This window comes from Rosa rugosa, chromosome 2, assembly GCF_958449725.1.
Source record: "Rosa rugosa chromosome 2, drRosRugo1.1, whole genome shotgun sequence".
In the NCBI taxonomy this organism is placed as follows: Eukaryota; Viridiplantae; Streptophyta; class Magnoliopsida; order Rosales; family Rosaceae; genus Rosa; species Rosa rugosa.
Genome location: NC_084821.1, coordinates 41,650,714 through 41,671,219, shown reverse-complemented (window position 1 = coordinate 41,671,219; position 20,506 = coordinate 41,650,714). Strand labels below are relative to the sequence as shown.

Sequence of the window (20,506 nt, the reverse complement as noted above, 5' to 3'; positions counted from 1 at the left end):
GTTAGAAAGCGTGGTGAGAAAAAGAGATGGTAATCTCGCCTTATGGCGCAAGGCTTCTCACAAAACGCCCTGGAATCGACTATGATAAGACATATTCTCTCGTAATGGAAGTCACTGCACTCCACTACCTTGTCAGTTTGGTAGTTTCCGAATAACTGATCATGCAGCTTACAAATGTGGTCACTACATATCTCTATGGGGATCTAGATACGGAATGTACATGAAGGTTCATGGTGAACTTTATTTACCCAAGTCAAGTGGCTCTAGACCACGGAGCGCGTTTACCACTACAAAAAAAAATTGCAACAGCCACGGCGGCCTGCCGTCGCAAAAAGCTGTTTTGCAGTCGCAAAAAAGCATTTGCGACGGCTCTGCTACGGCAAAGCTTCTGACGCCGTTGGTGGCGTCGCCAATATTTTTAGCCACGGCAAAATGCCGTCGCAAAAGTGTTGATTATAAATAAAAAAAAAATTTGGCATGCATATTTGCATGCCAATTTTTAATTATTTTTGGATAAAAGTTTTACAGAAAGAGAATGTTACACTAATTTCATACATCTCAGCAATGTTCAAAATTCACAAAATTAAAATACAAAAAGCTCATGTCTGATAGGCAAAATTTATATACTGAAGTGCAAACTATGAAATACTTGGTGATTGGAAAGCGTCTTTTCTCCATCTTCACTAGATTCTGGAAACTTCAGCAAACCTTTCAAACTCCAGCAAACAAAACCAAAACCAAAAATAGTTTCAGACACCTACCAATATCTTAGAGGATCCTACAGTCAAAACATCATCTAAAGTAAACATGACTTGCATTCGAAAAGAGCAAATGAAACTGTAATGAAATAGAACCTACTACTGAGAATTCAATGTCCTCATAGTTTATTCATAGTTTGAAGTAAGTTTCAAGAAAAAGGTCATGTCTAGTGTAGTACCTTTAATACATAATACCCTGGTAACAAGTGATTTGCGAAGCCAAAATCAGCTGCAAAGACAAGTCTTTTCACACCTGCAAGATCAAGACCAATTAATGAACAAAAGTAACAAAATACCATAATAACAATAATCAAATTCAATTATAGGTGAGAAGTAGAGCATAAAAAAATTTCTCATTTTCAACAATGGAACTTATCCAATTGTTGAAACGTAGTTCCAGTGATTATGCTCCCAAGAAATATGTTAATAAATCTGAGTTTTGTGATAATTAGTAGCAGATCTCCTCTCTAAGGCTAATATACTAGTAAATCCTTCAAATTTGGACATTATCACCAATATAGAAGGAAGAAATATCAGAAAAAAAGCTTCAAAGAAATTCCAGGGAGGAAGCCTTGAATAAATGACTTTATGAATTTCCGAAAAATGGGATGCTGTTAGTATAGTCAAAATATATGTCCAAGTGTACAGTAAAAAAGATATTGCAAATGAAGATATTTATAAAGAAAAATAGTAGAGTCAAGTAACAAATAAATTACATTTTCCTGAGATTAATATACTACAGAGACAGATAGAAGTACCTTGAGTCCAATTGTGCTGTTGTTATCATTACCATGTTTGATAACAATTGCATCAATACCAATGAAACCTAACATCACACACTAGAGAATAAGAACTACTGAGCAAGCAGGATTGCATATATGAATAAGAAGGAAAAAAAAAAAACTCCATTTAAGGACATAGAAATTTTAACATTGATAGAAGGGTACGGAACTATAGAAGAAGATAAGTTTTATACCCAAACAAGAACACTTAACAGTGATTATATATATATATATATATATATATATATATATATATATATATATATCACTCATCTTATTTGCTAGTTGGTTCAAATTCATATAACTACGCAAGACTAGATCTAGAAGAAACCAGAGTAGTTCTTAAGAGTACCAGCATAGGACTAAATCTCTAGGTGAAGGACAACTTGGCACACAAACAAAACCTTGTCATGCCTTCGCATCAAATTTAAAGCTATTAAATGAACAGGGAAAAAACTGGTTGGCAAACGAACAGTTACGTTGAAGGGTATATTCAAATTGGACAAGTTTTGAAAAGGCATGATCTAATAAAAACAAATCTTTAAACTGCTCACGTCAAAATCAAAGTTCAAATTTAGCATATTACACACATGTAATTTTTAGCACTGAGATTGCCACTAGTAGGAGAAACCAAAAAGTTATAAACCCTACTTGGTTTCTAAGTTCCACCATGCGCGGTTCCTTTTCCAAGTTTTCCCCTATTTGATAAAATAATAATTAGACTCCCGTTTTTTCATGTAATTCAAGAACAGGCAAATAAAATTTAGGACATGAATCCAGAAAATGATTTAAAGACTCACTAGTTAACTGCAGAGTTTCCTTTCGTAGCTCTTCCCTTAACTGACATCAGGAAAAAGAAAAAGGCCATCATATCAAAGCACGCATCTACTACTATAAGAGAACTGTCTTTAATCACAGCTTATCATAGGATCTTAGTAATGCCCTTCTATTTATCAGTTTCTATCACCTACATCCTAATTTCTCTCACTTGGATTCTGTACATTCTCTTTTCACAACTTCCATTCTTCTGCAGAAAACTTCCATCATAGTACACATGCATCGCATGAGTGGTGTTTCTAGTTGAATATAACAGCTAGTATAGATCCTACCAAGATCAATGTGAGTGTGAATATGCAGAGTACAACTTACTTGAGAAAAGCACATTTTCAATACATGGCCTAAAGAGTCTTGATTACTAATCATTATAAAATGAGATAACATCCAATCAATAGTTTAGGCTTGCAAAATTAATTGAATGGACCGTATAACCATAATCTCTATGATGATATGCACAAGTTCTTTTGTCACTCCTTCACATGATTTATACGTCCAAGTGCTATATTTGTGTAACCAATTTCAGCCAAGTGACATTCAAAAGTCAAAACCAAAGAAGAAACAAACATCTAGACTACACTTGAACTTACTTATACAACCTATTAGGTGTGATTCTATATCTTAAAAAAGTATGACAGCTGCAATATTAAAAGTAACATGTAGAACTTACATTATTTTGAACCTTGACCTGATCGAGCGACAGGAAAAACTGATGGTATGCATCCTTGTCAGACAAAAGCTTTCGTAGTTCATCAACACTAAAAGTATTAGCAGGAGAAACATAATGATTAGTTTCTGCAGAAAGGCAAGAACAGTATATCATTTAAAACACTATATATGACATGAGATATGTATGACATGAGACGGTTTATCCCTGCACTACTGGACACATTAGACATTAATATTCAATACAATGTATTCAAAGCGTGCAAAGAAAAATAAAAAATAAATAAAAAAAGTTAACAGTCACAACATCATAATTATATTGTGCAAATATCCGTGCACAATTTAATTATGATTCTCAATTATAGGGATGATACAGATGAAATTCATTGTGTCAACAACTTCTATTCTTGACATATATATATGTATATATTACAAATCATGGATCACAGCTGATGCAGGAAACTAGGAAAAGAAAAAAATCTAGAATCGTCGTTTCTTTGTAGATTCCTATTGCTGAACTGATCATGACTGTTTTCTAACAGAAACAGAAAACATTTAAGAAGACTATAATAAAACTAATAGCAGGGGTCCTAGGGGTCATACTTAGGGCCAGGCTGCATCACACTAAGAAAAAACACAAACCACTGGATACAAAACAAAAACAAAACAAACACCAGAACGTAGAAGCAATCTACATGCATGAACAATGACTCTGGAATCGGATGTTTCAGGCCACAACTCAAATACCAGAAGCTGCAGCTCTCCTGCTTTTCTCAACGCACCTCCACCTCAAGATTGAGTCAATAACCCAAGGCTGATATACACGTAAATCCTTCAAATTTGGGCATTATCATCAATAGGAATCGTCCTGAAACCAAAAGAAACAACCAAAATACAGCAAAATGAGCACTAATTACAGCAAAATGAACCTCATAACCTCAACATTGCTTCCAATCTTTTTTCCCAAAAATTCACAGAAACAAACTAGCTCACATATTTGATAAAGAAGAAAACAAAGTCTAAGAGAGAGTCAAACTCATAGCAAAAGAAAAGGAACCGCAAACGCAACCGTCCAAACAAGAAAAGGAACCCCAAAAGCAGTAAAACCAGCGGAAAACGCCCAGGCCCAGACCACCATGCTTCACCAAACCCATAAGGACAACACCACCAACAGCAATCCCCGGCATCATATCGCCTCCTTGAAGGAATTTCACTCAATCAAGACTAAATCACACTATCACACATTCACAGCAAACTTAGAAGTAAAAGCATAATTAGTAATTAATTCATTAACAATCAACAGTTACTTCTTCTCTTCAAACAGAAGAACAATGCGAAGAACTGAAGAATAATCAACATCAACACCAACACCAATAATCAATGTTTCAACAATCAACACCAATTCATGTATCCAAAATAGATCAGCAGATTCAGTAGTCAGTACCCAACTACCCACTAACCAAAATAATGAAATACAAATTCAAACTTCCAATCGTATCTCTCACTCCATCGATTTGAATGGAATTTGTAAGAAAATGAATTAAAGGTAGAATCTTTACAATGAAATTAGTTTCCTTTGTACAGAAGATCATCATGGTTTCAAAGGGTATCAAGCAATGACATGGTTTTGGGATTGATTTTAGCAGACTGAAGATTCATTGCGGTTGAAGTTTAGAAATTAGAACTTACCGTTTCGAGGCAGAGGCACGGAGCAGAGGGAGTCTGAGGCAGAGACGCGGTGGAGCTGCGGTGGCTTGGGGGAGGGCGGAGAGCGAAGAGCTGCGGTGGAGCTGTGGTGGCTTGGGGGAAGGCGAAGGCCGAAGAGCTGCGGTGGCTTGGGGGAGGACGAAGAGCGAAGAGCTGCGGTGGAGCTGCGGTGGCTTGGGGGAGGGCGAAGAGCTGCAGTGGCTTGGGTCTGTTTTGCTGGTTTTGGGGATCGAATGAATCGATCTGTTCTGCGGTGGCTTGGGGGAGAGCGAAGAGCTGCGATGGCTTGGAGGATGGCGAAGAGCGAAGAGCTGCGGTCGCTTGGGTCTGTTTTGCTGGTTTTGGGGATCGAATGAATCGATCTGTTCTGCTGTGGCTTGGGGGAGGGCGAAGAGCGAAGAGTTGCGGTGGAGCTTGGGTCTGTTTTGCTGGTTTTGGGGATCGAATGAATCGATCTGTTTTGCGATCAAAAGAAAAGAGCTTAAAAAAAAAAGGCCTAAATCCGCCTACCCAGAAAGAAAAGAAGAGAATAGAAGGCGTTGAATGTTTCAGGAAGAAGAAGAGAGTTTGTGTTTAGGTTTCAAATCTCAGGGGAGTTTGTGTTTAGTTCACAGGGAACTAAAATCTAGACGCGCCTAATTTTCGTCTCTTGGCGCCTTGGAGCTAGGTTAAGTTTGTAAATAAAGGCTACGGCAATTGCAGCGAAGCAAGTATTAGGAAAAATTTTGCTACGGCATTTTTAATGCCGTTGCCATTTAAGCATTTTTATGCTACGGCTCTCCTTTGCCGTCGCAAATTTTTTTATTTTTATGCTACGGCTCCCCTTTGCCGTCGCAGTTTTTTTTTTTTTTGCGACGCCTTGTTTCCCGTAGCAAATTTAGGACCAATAGCTACGGCATTTTTGCGCCGACGCTAACTGGGGTGGCCATTGCAATTATTTTTTGTAGTGTACAATAAGGTTGAAACGCTCACTAAAGTGACTACTTGATTGGGAAAGGATATGCCCGCGCGTTTCCATAACAAGTTTCGGATTCTATTGCGGTTCATGTTGGACATGATCTTCATTGGAAGCCCTTAAAGAGTTAAGGAAAACCGCTGAACACTTGAAATCCGATTTCGAGATGAAGGATTTTTGGAGAACATGATTATGTCTCGGTTTGGAACTTGAGCATCGTGTTGATAGATGCTTAGGCATTTTGACAAGGTCAAACCTTCAAGCACCCTCATGATCGTCCGTAGTCTTGATCTTGAAAAAGGATCCTTTTCGTCCGAAGGATGATGACGAAGATGTGCTAGAGGCAGAAGTGCCTTACTTGAGTACAATAGGCGCATTATTGTACTTAGCTTAATGCACAAGACCGAACATCTCATTTGCCATGAACTTGTTAGCTAGATATAGCTTTGCGCTAACGTGACACCATTGGATTGGTGTAAAAGATATCTTTCGGTACTTGAGATGTACGATTGATATGGGCTTGTTCTATCCCTACAGAGAGATGATGGATTCGGACCCATCACACACCAGGAACGCCTCCAACACTAGCCTGCGTCCTGTATCCCCATCCCAAAACCACATGTGTTTTGGAAGGTTTTGCTGATGTTGGGTATCTCTCTGACCCACACAAAAGTCTTCCCAAAATGGTTAAGTGTTCACCATGGGTAAAGACCGTGATATCTTGGAGGTCTACAGAACAGACCCTAGTCGCTATATCTTCGAACAATGCAGAGATTATTGCTCTTCACGAAGTGGTTCGTAAATGTATATGGATTGGATCCATAATTACGCATGTTCGAAAAATTGTGGTTTGAAGTCTACCACAGATGAGCCTACGAGCATTTAGGATAATGCTGCTTGTTTTGAACAAATGAAGCAAAACTACATCAAAAGCGACAACACCAAGGATATCAGCAACAACAAACTCTCCTCAAGATCAAAGTGAACTGGGTTCGATTTGAGGACAGTGTGGCAGACTTGCTCACTAAGTCATTGCCTAAATTCCACTTTCGAGAAACATGTTGGTAGCATCGTTTGCGGAAGTTATCCGAACTCCCATGACCGTTGTCATCAGGGGGAGATGCAGACATCAGGGGGAGATGTCTACATGTATGGTCTCGAAACGTGAAGGGTGTGTTGTGCTATTTTTCCCCTTCGACCGAGGTTATTTTTGTCCCACAGGGTTTTTGTTTCTCGGCAAGGTTTTTAATGAGGCAACGAGAGGAGCACCACGTTTGGGCGACACAAGGGGGAGTGTTCAAGTAAATCCAGAATATGTGTCTGGCCCAAACTCTAGGTTACTTGACCTAGTTATAATAAGGTTTTGAATTAGAGATATTCTCGGAGATATTCATAGATATCCGATTAATTGTACGATTATCTTTCGTTGTACAACTCTGATTCTATGTCTTGTAATCCTCTATATAAAGAGGTTCCTATTATCAATGAAAGTATGACTCAATTCTCTCCCAATTTTAGTTTTCCTTAAACATTACATTTTTTTTCGGTCTCGAGTTTTACTATTTTTATATCAACTAGTTTCCTTAGATAAATTGATGTGGTTCAAGCACAGCAGAATGCACAGAGACAACAGAACACCTGGAATCAGCAATCGGGGGGCCCGGAAAGCCACTTCTCCCCGTCTCGACTATATGTGAATATGTTCATTTCCCATAAAAGAGTGTCATATACTTTGCTTGAGGTATCTATGAATTAAAATCGTATCAATTTGCATAAAGTTTATATAGCCTGTTTAAGCTGGATGCAAAGGAACTCCACTTACACCAGATAACAATCTCTCCAAGACAAGAGAGAAGCAGTCCATTTCAGCTGGTCTATTTCTTATTCATATGATACTGAATACAACCTACGTACAGTTCCATATTTAGCACAAATCTCTCATTCAAATCAATTTAAGGTATTAAAATTTTATAAACAATCCAAATTTATCAACTTCAATTTTATAAAAGTATTATCATATTCACTAAACTTCTACCTTCATCCGTCAAAAGCTCCACTATAATCAAAGGGTCTGCTGTAAACATCCTCGGTGCTGTCCTTACAGTCATATTCCTCATAACTTGCTGAAGTGGACAATGGATTAGTACCGGCGTTCAAAGCAGCGATTTGTATAATGTTCTCTATCTGTTTCACCACTTCCCCCATTCTTGGTCTTTTATCCCCTAGTTCTTCTACACAAGACATTGCCAAATCCACAAACATTTCTACACCTTTCAGCTCTGTTCCTAAACCAATGAATGGATCAAGAATGTCATCAAGGTTGTACAAATCTTTCGACTTATCCATTGTCATATGTACCACTCTCACTATATATTTCCCTTGCATTATTGGCCTTCTAGCAGTTATCAGCTCCAACATTACCACGCCAAAGCTATACACGTCGCTCTTGTCAGTCAACTGTTGAGTCATATAATATTCAGGATCCAAGTAGCCCTATAATCATGGAAAACCACAGTTCAGTTATATTTAAGATACTATTGTAATAATTTCTACATTGCATTATTTTTGCAAGAGGAGTTAAGAGTTTCTACTGACCAGTGTCCCCTTAACTTGAGTAGATAAGTGGTCCATTCCACTATCAGCAATTGACTTGGAGAGACCAAAATCAGCAACTTTTGCATTTAAATCTTTATCGAGCAGAATGTTGTTTGATTTGATGTCCCGGTGTATAATGGTTGGGCTTGCAAGTTCATGAAGATATGCCAGACCTCTCGCCGCACCAAGTGCTACTTGAAGTCTTCTCATCCAGTCCAACCTGATTCCGGACTTCCCTGAACCAAGATAGAAATGAATCAAGAAGTGTTTCTGATAACAGAGTAAAATATATACTTTCCCTTCTATAACAAGCTTTGTAAAGTGCAAGTGCATGGAATACCTGATAGGCTGTCCCTCAAATCACCATTTGGAACATACTCATATACCAATATTTGTTCTCCTTGTTCAAAACAAAAACCAACAAGGCCAACAAGATTCTTATGATGTACTCGTGATAGGAGCTCAACCTCGGCATTGAACTCAACTCCTCCCTGCATAGATTCCCTTTTAGCTCTTTTAATGGCAACCATCTGGCCTGTAGGAAGAATTCCCTTATACACCTGTAAAATGTTTCCAAAAGTCATATATAGTGTAGTGATGTTTGATTAAGTCCCTATTGTAATGAAAGATGATCAAAGTTAACCTGGCCATAACCCCCAGATCCAATATCTTTTGCTTTTGAAAAACCATCGGTGCATTTCTTGAGCTCTTCAAATGAGAACAATCTTGCTCCTTTTAGTTGAGGACCACTAGCACTGCTATTTGGAATCCCTGTCTGCGGCATTATACAAAATTAACTCAATAAAATTACTCCCTTCATCAGGAAGTCACAAAACAAACTGTGTCAAGTCCACTAAGAACTTTTTAAGTTATTGATGGCTTACCAAAAGGATCGATCCACTCATTGACTCATCTGCTTTCCTCTTCTGGTGGAGAGCATAAAGCCCTACAAGGACTAATAATGAAAGGAGCACAGAACCACCAATTGCTGTACCTATTATCACGGCCTTGTTTGATCCTGTAGGCACCTTAAAATGATGAGAAAGAGAAACATGGATAGATCAAAATGTGGTTTTCATAGTTACCTCCAGAGTTGGTGTAAAGAACAAGAAAAGTGAAGGGTCCAAAATATCTTGGACGTGCATCGAGAGTCTGGTTGCTAAGAACAGTTGATATAGCTGACTCTTCTGCTTGGGTGAAGCTAACTTGACCACCAGATGGGAAAATTCGTATTATCAGTTCAAGTTGAGAAGATGAGTCCAATTTAGGATAACTCAGAGAAACTGAATCCACAGGAAGGTTGAGGGACTGTAAAGATCTTGTGAGATTTTCCGCGAGAAGAATGTAATAGTTTACGTCTTCCAAGTTTGAGTAAGAAACAAATAAGAAGACTAGAGTCTGTGTGTAGGGAAATGCACAATTACAGTTGGGGGAAGCAACCTGGTCGGATTTACAGACAGGAGTAGGACAGTTACTTCCTGGAGTTGAAATTGAGGAATCTGGTGGAGAAATATTACAGTATTTCTTTGCCATGTTGTACTTGCTTCCCTCACAAATTGGATTTTCAACTAGACTGCAAAAGATGAATAATTGCTAATAACAATATGACAAACACATAACTAGTTACCCCCTTCGGAAGTTGAACCAATATTTTAAAGAAAAGACAACAACAAATGTGAAATATTTTATGCTATATATTGCTTACATCAGCGTGTAGTTGGATCCATCATAGTTCTGTGCAAGAACGGCAATGTTGTTCTTCTGCAGATCAACTAGCTCCAATTGTTTGCTATAATTGGTTCCAATATCCAATGAATCACTGAGATTGTTGTTTCTTAGTACCCTGTAGCAGTCCAATAATAATATGTAATCATAACTGTACATATACAACCTTATCGAATCTGTAAAACTAGAATAAAAGGTTCCTTTATTATTGATTCTCTTCTTTGGACCAGATCCATCTTCTAAACGAAGTCTAGATCCATGTAACATTTATTGCATTCAGTATGCGTGCTACTAAATATCAGCATGATATTCACACTGACTCCAAATATTCAAGGCTGAAAAGGGCTCGCGGAACTTGTCCCTGAAGTCCTATGTTTTCCATCATTCTGCCACAGGGTTGATATGTACTTTAGTTCCGAGCATTTAACTAATTATCTTCTGCTCGATGATATATCAATTGCAAATAGACACATTCAAACCCAAACACACATAATGCATGATACAACTGTGCAAACACACAGGTATATGAAAGAGGAACGAAGCATACAATGTTGTCAAAAACGTCAAGGTTGAAAACCAATTCGGAAACTCTGATGCATCAAAAGAATTATTGCTGATGTCCCTGCAAATAAAGTTTCATAGAAGCATGAATGTAATATAATCATTAAGGGAAAGAAGTAATTCATAGCTATTCCTGTAAAATCAAATTCAGTAATATGGTTGCGACTGACACATAATAGAGGGAATCCATGCCAGAAAGGTTCGGCACCGGGCCACTCAGCATATTGTTGGACAAGTGCCTGAAAACATATTACAAATAGCCTCTCTTAGTAAAATGAATTCTAAACAAGATGTTTGAAACTTTCCTAGAAACTGGTATGCCTAAATTTCTTAATTGGTGGTCCATATATACTTACAATTCAGCTACCTTCCGAAGATTGTTGAGGCTTGATGGCACAGTCCCGCTTAAAGAATTCCTATCAAGGCGTCTGTACGCACCAGAGAAAGACATATACTAAGTGAAACTACCTTTACATTTGAGGATAAATCTTGGTATAAACTTGAGGATATGAAAAACACTCACATTGCCTGCAGAGTTTTCACCAGTCCGAGTTTAGATGGGATGCTGCCATCTAGATTATTTCGGTCTAACATCCTGCACAGACAAAAAAAATTTCATTCAGTTAGCAATGCCTTTTAATACTGAAATGTGCACCAAGGACAGGCAAGTATATATGCACCATGAGGTCATACATTTCATATTATATGCTGAAATTGCATAGATCCCCATCTTCAAGCTATTTTAGAAAATGAACAATTTAGCAACACTTACAAATGTTTAAGAGCCATCTCTGAGCTGAAGAGTTGAGGGGGGATATTGCCTGAAAGCTGGTTATTTGAAAAATGACTGTATTTAAAGAGAAAAAAAAAATGAGTTGGACATGAATTGGAGAGTACAATACTAGTCAAAGTTAATCAACTCAAAAGTACTAACTAGAGGGGGCATACAAGTGCTCTGATTTATTTAACATATCAAGACCAGATGTAGTCCTACTAGAGACAGGAATGGGACCCTCAAGTTTGTTGTCTGATAGGTCCAGAAAGACTAGATTGGACAGATTGCCGATAGAAGGCGGAATTGGTCCACTGAATCTATTATTTTTCAGAGATCTGCAGTAGGATATAAATGAAGAGTTCGGGAGTTACTGCATATAGGCCTACACATATCATTAGAAGAAGGAAGCTGCAAAACAAAGAAACAGGGTGGGGGGATAGAAAGTTTGGAAACCTTACAGATAAGAGAGTTGCTTTAGAGATCCTATTGTAGCTGGAATAGGACCAGAGAAATCGCAACCATCCAGGATTCTGGCATGCAACAAAGTTAATTAGGTGGACAAACGATCACATAGAAGTATTATAATAATTGCTCTACTGCAGAAACCACTGGTCCATTTTTTTTTTCTTACAAGATTTCCAGTTTCCTCAAGCGTCCAATTGATGCTTCGTGAAGTTGTCCTGTCAGGTCCTTGTTGTAAGACAGAACCCTATACAAAATGTGATGGAAAATTAGTTACAACTTACAAATTGAGGAATGGACAAATCTATGGTTAAGGAAGCTAAAATAATTCTGGTAATGATGATATGCAAGTTATTCAAACCTGCCAGTTTAGTGCCTAGACAATCCTAGATTGTGGTGAATAACAACTTAAAAATTGGAAGGGAGAAGACTTACAGGATCTTTAGCTCAGAGAACGTCTCAAGTTCACTGGATAGCCGACCTTCCAAACCCATGTCTGCCAATGCTCTGAAATAAAAAGCAGACGAATCAGTAAAAGGAAAATGGAAGCAAGCAATATATATGAGCAATAAAAAAGGTGGAAACAGACTACGAACTTACATAGCAGTAATCCGGGAATTGGTGCATTCAATACCTTCCCAGTTGTCACAAGGTTCTGAACCATTCCAACTTGGAGGTGTAATGCCCCACTCATGCTGGAGTGTCGTAATAGCAATAACTGCATCAGATTCTTTCCATCAGTTTAGTTCTTCAACAATGAGCTGAGACTGACTTGAGGAATTCACAATATTACATTCTATAACTCAATGTTAATTGAAGCTCTTTAGTGCTACTTAAGACAACTGTCTTGTGGACAGGAAACAAACCTACAAAATGGCTAGTACTGAACAAGATCAAACTATGGAAATGCAGAAAGGTGCTATCAAGCAAGCCGAAGAAGAAATATCAATAGCCTGTCATAAACCTATGAACTAAACTGATTAATTACATGATGAAAGATGACATATATCTAGCTTAAAGTTGGATAAAACTCACACTCCAGAACAGTTCCCTCTGCTGCAATAACAAAGAATGGGATTAACAGGAGTAGCCGAAACACACGAGTTGCACAACCCATTACTTTATGGCAAATGGGCATCAAAACCTTCTTAGTCACCTTACTAGCCAACTTTTGCTGTGTAGAACAATCTGTGAAGAAGCAACTCAGATGGAGCCTATTTAAGTCTATCGAGATTGTCAACCATCACAAGTGGTCGAGTTGGTAAGGATGGAGCCTATTTAAGTCTATCGAGATTGTCAACCATCACAAGTGGTCGAGTTGGTAAAAGCCTCCAGGTGTAGAGCCCCCACATCCGGGTTCGAATCTCACTGACGCTGATTGAAGTTTAAATCCCAATCTATTCTTGGTGGCCGGGGGGAAGAAGTGTTTTGACATGACTCCCCGCGTACGGATTAGTCTCTGGGCCTAGGAAGCCTAGGAGTATACTGTGTGATCTCAATAAAAAAAATTTTAAAAAAAAAAGTCTATCGAGATTGTCGACCCTCGGATAGTCCATGGTCAGATTCCAAAACTTGTAACAAATGTAACCATCTTCCATATTCAAACCAATTGGTCCAACAATTAATAACTCGGAAATAAAAAGGGTCCGAGGTTTTACTGGATATGACAGAAATGGAATATATATTGCTCAAAGAACAGAGGAAACAGCATGAGAAGGATGAGTCATCCCCAGAAAAGTTAAAACCAAGTTATCAGTACACCCATTAACATGGGATTGGTAGAAAGTCATTATCTCTACGTAGTCATCATCTCTGAAACAATCAAATGAAGCAACTCAAAATCAACAACTGCACCAACACTCCAACAGTAATTTATAATTTAGTCCTAGCTAGTTGGGGGCTGATGTAAATGTATACGTGAAGACAACATGATTTAAAAACGTTTTGGGCCCTAGCCGATTAAGAAAGCCTAATTATGCTCATGACTTGGTCACACAGAACAAAAACATATAAGTTAAGAGAGTTAGAAATTACAATCAACCACTGGAACTAGAATCCTTGAAAACCGACTGGGCAGTAACTGAGAGATATTCATAGTCATTTACAAAACAAAGTTCTATAGCGCTCCCAAAACAGAGTTCTAGTGCTCACTCAGCAGAGCCTGGTCTCAAACTTGAGACTTATGCCCATACTGAAAAGTTCCTGGCACAATAACTTGGCCCCGTATGGAACATTCAACCTGACAATGTCATCAACAGACTTACAGACCAGGCAATAGGGACCCCTGATTCTACGGCCATCAACTGTTCCATCTATCACAGTAGCCGCATTTTTGCATTTCTGGCAAGCATGCATTTGGGAGGAGTCACAAAGAGTGAAAAGGCGTTCATGTAAGTTTGCTGATGCTCCATGGGCTATAAGGCAGTCGAGCTCCATCTCACCAAACTTTACCCCACAAAATCTCTGCCACTGGCTGCCGGGTGAGAGGGTGAACTGGCCCAATGTTCCTAAAATGTGAATGAGACGTTGATAAAATGTTGGGCCCATAAATATCAGTTGGCGAACCATTTGACCAGTTTGACCACTGTATACTCTCTCATTTCCCCATCTTTGAAATCCAGCTCTGTCAAAGATATTAAACAATACATGAATCACTATAATCCATCTAAGGGGGGAGCGGAGGGTGGAGAGTTCAATAACTAAATATTCTTTTCTAAACATAAGAATAATCTTGTAGGTAACCATGTAAATTCCACTTGGAAAAGAATGGATAACTGAAAAATGAAGAGACAAAACAGTGGTACTTGGTACCATAGTAGCAAAATACACTACATTTCGCAAGGATTTCATGGCACGAACATTCTGAAGAGTCATGACACACAGTACTGAACACTTTTTAACGTTATTTAATTTTGCTAGTTTTATAAAACAGAAGAAAACCACTCTTTTATAGAGGCAAACATGTAATAAAAGTTCAGACATGATGTAGACTCAGCAACATTGCCCAAAATCCAAGAAGTAAATGTCTCATAACAATCAATAGATAATATACAACTCAACTCAACTAACCTCAAATACAAGCAAGTTAGTCAACTTTACTGCACCCCAGGAACAAACATTAACAGATTCACATTTATTCAACTGACAAGGGTTTCTTATGATCAAACTTTGATCCTCTTTTTCAAAAGGTTGACTGGTTGTTTAAATTTCCTATAATACTTCTCATTATAGAAATTGAGGAAAGACATGCATTAAATTTTGCAGGCACATCCATAGAGAAACACATTTCAAAGAAGCCACCACAGAAATGCAAGTTTCCAGTATGGTTCAGAGAAGTCAGACCCCCCATCGACTGATCAAATATAAAATAAAGTTAAAGGTAAAAGTCATATGAATAGAATGAAGAGTTACCCATGAAGCTGATCTGTGATGTCATCAACAGAGGGAGTAGAGAAAGGAGTTGCATATCTCATTGAGCCACCACAGGCAATCCCCTTCCCCAAAGCAGCCTCTAGGAGTTGACCAGGAGCTTGTCGTGAAGGAAAAGCATGTGGATTAATTACAATATCTGGAACAATCCCCTGTATTGTAAAGGGGAAGTTCTCTTCAGACTCCAAAAAGCCTAGGACACCCATGCATGCTTGAGAACTTGTCTCCAAGATGATGAAGAATACAAGCAGAATATTTTAAGTCAAGATTTGGAAAGTAGTTCAAATATATCTGGGCTTTTATTATTAGGATTCTTATAATTATTAGGATTATTTCTTTAGGATTCTTTAAGGATATCCCTAGTTATTCTAGAGTTATCTTAGCCTCCCTATATATAGAGGCCTTTGTAGTCTTTTATTGGCAGATTTGAGTTAATAAAAATTGAAAGCTTTTGCTTCTCTCCAGGTTTGTGTGATGCAGCCTTACCTTAGGTGTGATGCCTAAGTTCTCTAGGTGTGATGCCTAGAAACCCTACTGGTGTGATGCTAGTAGTTCTATCCCTTTTCTTCTTAAGTTTCTTATTCTAAATCCCTTTTCTTTCTAACAATCAAGACTGCTGCAAATAAACCCTAGTTCTACAGTTCTTTTGCTACTTGTCCTGCATCACAAGACAAGGAGAACAAACCTAAGCCAAAAAATTATAAACGTCATTAGTCAATGGAATTTGGTTTCTCATAAGTAAAAACAGAAAGCAATAGCAGGCGATATACAACACACTATTTGATGCCAGTCCATCTGCAGAAGATTACAGACATTTTGCTGCCATCTTCCACACACATCACATATTAACCACAAACCACGGTGTCCCCCAAAATACATAAGTTTACATGCATTTGAAGATATGAGGCAATCCAGATAAATGTCTAAGATAAAATATTAAATCAAGTGCATAGGAAAACATACCTGTCTTAAGCATACAACACCAAAATTCTTTCCCTCGTCATTAGAGGAAAGTACAACCTTCTGAACATTTCCTCTTTCAGTATGCCTCAGTTTTATGCTATGATCAGTACCAGATTCACTGCACCTCCCAATAATAATATCACCACTCAGCAGATATGCACCTATACGAGGGAATCCATCATCATCAAGGCTGTCAACACTTCCAAATCTACTCTGTATTTTGCCAAAGTTTATACAGTCATCTGGATTCCTCCTTTTTCCCAATGGGAACTTGTTTTCAGCTTCAGCCTTGTAGCTCCGTATGTGCTCAGATTTGAACATGCCACGTTGCACAGATGCGCGGTTCATCACAATAGAATCTTCTTGGTTATATCCTAGGTGCACATTGAATGCAACAATTGCATTTTGGCCATTAAAGTATTCAGGCTTGGACATAACTCTGTTATGGCTCACTGGGTTTCCTGGTTGGCCAAGGCAATCAGATATCATATTACAAAAAAGCGGCCTCTGAGGGTAGCGTAGTTGGTGAGACAGAGTAACCACTCTGTGGTTAGGATTTGTGGTAGAAAAACCAATGACCTGCTGAGAGTGCTTCTGAGACTGGTATAGAACCCTCCTTGCATGATCATGGTTTGAAAAGGGAATGATACCACAACTTAAGCCTAACAAAAATGACAGGTCCAGTTCACAGTGTGTGTACTTGACTGCTGACTCCCCATTGTCTTCCATAAATAGATGCCTGACGTCCCATGCTGTACAGCAATCCTCTTCTTCTTCAGCTCCAATGAGCTCGATTATTCCATTGCCAAGAAGATCTTGGAACGTGTGTTTTTTTCCCTTGGATGCTTTAATCTTATTCAAATTCTTAACTACCAGGAAAGGACGTAGAATCCTTCCAGCATCAGAATATATTCGTACTTCCCAGAGCTGCTCATCTCTTTTGATTTCCATCTAAGACAATATCATTACCAATGATTAGTCAAAAGACAGGAGCAAAGAAAAGGTGTGAAAGGAACAACCCATGCAACTGTCATTTGATAGCTTTTGAAGAATCAAAGCACAGAACTTCTGATGTATATATGCCTTGGAATGAAGAGAAGAAATACACAAAGAAAAAGCTTTTAGCCTTTTTAGATAATAAGAAAACATATGCCCCTAAAGCTGTTATATAACACAGTATCATCCAAATTCACTTTTTATACATCATAGTTCAATTAATTTGCTAAACTGCAGCACAATGAAATCATGGCGATCAAATAAAAGGAGGCAATGTGAATTCTGAACAAGAGAAAACCTGCTGTAGCAACTTTTTCCTGCGTCTCAATGTCCTTAGTCTCGTGACAAAATCACCAGAATCTTCACAAATGCCAACCCAATCCCCATTGAGAAAAACTTTATTCTTCCCATCAAGTGATGTTGAAGTATCATCTACCAGCTCCTCCATGCCACAAGAGAAAAACTCGGGCAATATGGGCTCCAATATGTTTGTACTTATCAGTGCAGTGGTAGCCAAATTTTTCACAAGCCCACAATTCTCACCATCTGGGGTTGAGATAAAGAAAACCCTACCCCAGTGAGAAGTATGCCTGCATCCACAAGCTTCTATTATCCACAGTTCTGTAAAAACTTACCTCAAGAGCGAAAAAAGATAAATTAATAAACAAAAATAAAAATTAAGACACCCTAGGCTAAACACATGCAACTATTATTGGTGGTGTATATATATATTGGTGGCGTGTGTGTGTGTGTGTATTGGCGGTGTGGGTGTGTGTCTATATATATATATAGATTCCGGGACACAACCCAAACAACAGAAATCACTTCTGTTCAGATTATAGAAATGACATCTGAATAAACAGATGACAAGAAAAGTGGAAAACAAGGCTTATATCTTTGTCCACCACTCCAACTGACTGAGCTATCATTAACAGAATTCACTATTAAATCTATTCTTAGAGCATCCTCTCCAATAACAGAACGGCAAAAGCTTACAAGTGACTTCACTCAAATTCACAAAAAACTCAGTAACTTATCTAATCAGTCCATTTATAACCAAGATAAGAAACTTAATAGGTCCAGGACTCTATTTGTGATAATTTTTTTGCCACATGAAAGCACAGCACATAATACTGAAGGAATTCATTATGTAAAGATTCTGATAGTCTCTCACTATCAGAAGGTCCCTAATTCATTTCAATAAATATAACGTACAAGGAAGAATGTAAATATCTAGAGCTGACCACTAATAGTTGAGCTATAGCATTCAGTAGTTTCACCATTGACAGAAACAAAGCTGTTGCAAGAAAAGCATGAAACAAAAACGTAAAATAAATTAGAAGGTACTCACGGATATCTGGCATCTCGAACCTTCCCCGTGTATTGAACTTGGAGGCGTGTCTTCCTCATATCTACCATTGTTTGCAGTGGATTTGTTTTCCCAACATTTACCACCACACCAGATATCCTCTCCATAGTCTTGAAAGGATGACACAACGCTCCTGTTGAGAATGCTCTGGAGATGCCATTAGTTACTATTGTAGCATCTATATATTGCTCAACCGGGCGGACAACAGAGTAACCACAAAGGTCTCTCTGCAAAGCCTTTGCCATGCACCTCCCTGCATGTCCTATGTGTGCCTTCAGCTCTCGCTCTAGAAGCTCACCAGCCAAGTGAAGCCTCTTGTTCTTCAATTCTTTTCAGTTGTCACATTTCTTGTGGCCTCTGAAGGTCTGTAAAAGAGACTTCACCATATAGCCAAGAAGTTTCATGCCTCTCAGATTGGGGAACAGATACATGCTGATGCATTCTTCAATGCTTTCCCAAGGAGGAAACGTGGTATTCTTTATCATCTCTTCAACATATCTGAGAGCATTCTTCCCTCTTCGGAAGTTATCTTTTCTTTGGTCAGCATCAAGAATTGAGGCAACTAGAATGTTTGAAATGCTTGCATCTTCTTTGCCATAATCAATCAGATCTATAACTTCATTGTCCGAAGAAACCCCAAGGGCAAAAAACCAAATCCAGACAGGGATTTCTGCTGACATAAAGTACACTGACAAAACTTTCTCTAATCCTTCAATGTTTTCAAGTTGAGAAATCCCAGATAATCTTATTATTAGTCTATGCCGCTTGACATCAGACCTATATGCTACTGTGAGCCCCTGATTACTTGTAATTAGAAGTCTCTTCAGACAGCTCTGCTCTTGCGCAATAAAGGTCTGCAATAGGCATCCCATAGACGTCACTAAAATTATGTATAGAAAACCACAGGTAGAAAGGCATTGAATAACAAGGACAAAGTAAAATCCTGTGACATTTGCACAGACAGGTTTTCAAGAAAATAACTGACACAGGAAACAGAGTAAAACAGTTTTGAGCTCACCTTCTCTGCACCCTTGATTATAAAATAACCTCCATGGTCAAATTCACAGTCAGCTCTCTCGTCTTTCAGCCAACACAAGTCAGACTTCACCATCACTGGGAGCTTACCAATAAAGACATCTCTACTCTCCGTAGTCACAATCTGCTTGTCAAGACATTGTTCTTCTCCAGTTTTAAACTTTTCGCTTCTGACAAGATTTTGAGTATATACATGTACATAAAAAAAAATAAACAAAAAAAAAAGATAAATAAGAATGTTTAAGAAGTTTTGAAATATAAACGAATCCTTTCAGATTAGTATTCCATAAGATGATATTACTCTATGTGTATGCCCACCCACAGGCATATTATAATCAAACTATGAAAGTGTCCGCTGCAATTTTAGCTGGCATTTTTTCGAATGCATTCAAACAACATTATGCCAAATGTATATGAAAATCAAACCCTGGCAAGAAAAGTGGAGTAAACATACATCTCAATGACAACATGAGACAAATATTACTGCAATAGTTTGTAGTTTTGTACACAAATCACCTAATGTGAATCCGATCTAGTAACTTTCATGCATTTAATCAAACTAGCAATCAAATTTGTTTACCTCAATAGTAACGTTCACTTTGATCTTAGCTGAGTATGTCATATTTTGAAGACGAGCATGCCTAGGTAGCATATAATACTCCCTATCATTCACAGCACCGCCCCAAACCTGACAGAAGCATACCGCCATTCTGCATTCCCCTTCTTCGACGGGTCATACCCAGGCTCAACTATAATCTCACCATAACTATCAACGACTCTTTGTATACCATTTTTAATGAAGTCATTGTACGAGTTTATTTGGTGACTAATGAGGCCATACTGGTTGAAGAATGAAACTGATGCCTCCTTACAGAAATCCTTCAAAAAAGCTTC

At 38.3% G+C, this 20,506-nt stretch overlaps 2 protein-coding genes, 1 long non-coding RNA gene and 1 pseudogene across 3 annotated transcripts; all 4 read right to left on the bottom strand.

Moving 5' to 3' along the window:
- Positions 1 to 506: 506 nt before the first annotated feature.
- LOC133728335 (uncharacterized) lies at positions 507 to 1,713 on the bottom strand. Its single transcript, XR_009855785.1, has 3 exons — positions 1,517 to 1,713; positions 938 to 1,011; positions 507 to 778 (listed from the first exon to the last, which is right to left on the bottom strand). It is a non-coding gene; the product is annotated as an uncharacterized LOC133728335 (long non-coding RNA).
- Positions 1,714 to 2,109: 396 nt separating this feature from the next.
- On the bottom strand, positions 2,110 to 5,676 carry LOC133730771 (uncharacterized). The gene is made up of 5 exons (XM_062158297.1): positions 5,665 to 5,676; positions 4,730 to 5,202; positions 3,045 to 3,132; positions 2,341 to 2,380; positions 2,110 to 2,238 (listed from the first exon to the last, which is right to left on the bottom strand). The coding sequence occupies exons 1-5, from the start codon at positions 5,674 to 5,676 to the stop codon at positions 2,123 to 2,125; spliced, it is 729 nt and encodes a 242-aa protein (XP_062014281.1). The 3' UTR covers positions 2,110 to 2,122.
- Positions 5,677 to 7,595: 1,919 nt separating this feature from the next.
- On the bottom strand, positions 7,596 to 12,997 carry LOC133733947 (leucine-rich repeat receptor protein kinase HPCA1-like). The gene is made up of 19 exons (XM_062161605.1): positions 12,856 to 12,997; positions 12,421 to 12,538; positions 12,256 to 12,327; positions 11,990 to 12,067; positions 11,817 to 11,888; positions 11,532 to 11,693; positions 11,356 to 11,430; positions 11,107 to 11,178; positions 10,940 to 11,011; positions 10,754 to 10,822; positions 10,570 to 10,644; positions 10,337 to 10,408; positions 10,003 to 10,140; positions 9,383 to 9,870; positions 9,182 to 9,315; positions 8,941 to 9,072; positions 8,638 to 8,857; positions 8,298 to 8,533; positions 7,596 to 8,195 (listed from the first exon to the last, which is right to left on the bottom strand). Exons 1-19 carry the CDS (start codon positions 12,956 to 12,958, stop codon positions 7,740 to 7,742), a joined length of 2,844 nt encoding a protein of 947 aa, XP_062017589.1. The 5' UTR covers positions 12,959 to 12,997; the 3' UTR covers positions 7,596 to 7,739.
- Positions 12,998 to 13,878: 881 nt separating this feature from the next.
- LOC133733946 (DNA-directed RNA polymerases IV and V subunit 2-like) lies at positions 13,879 to 20,440 on the bottom strand (annotated as a pseudogene).
- Positions 20,441 to 20,506: the final 66 nt, after the last annotated feature.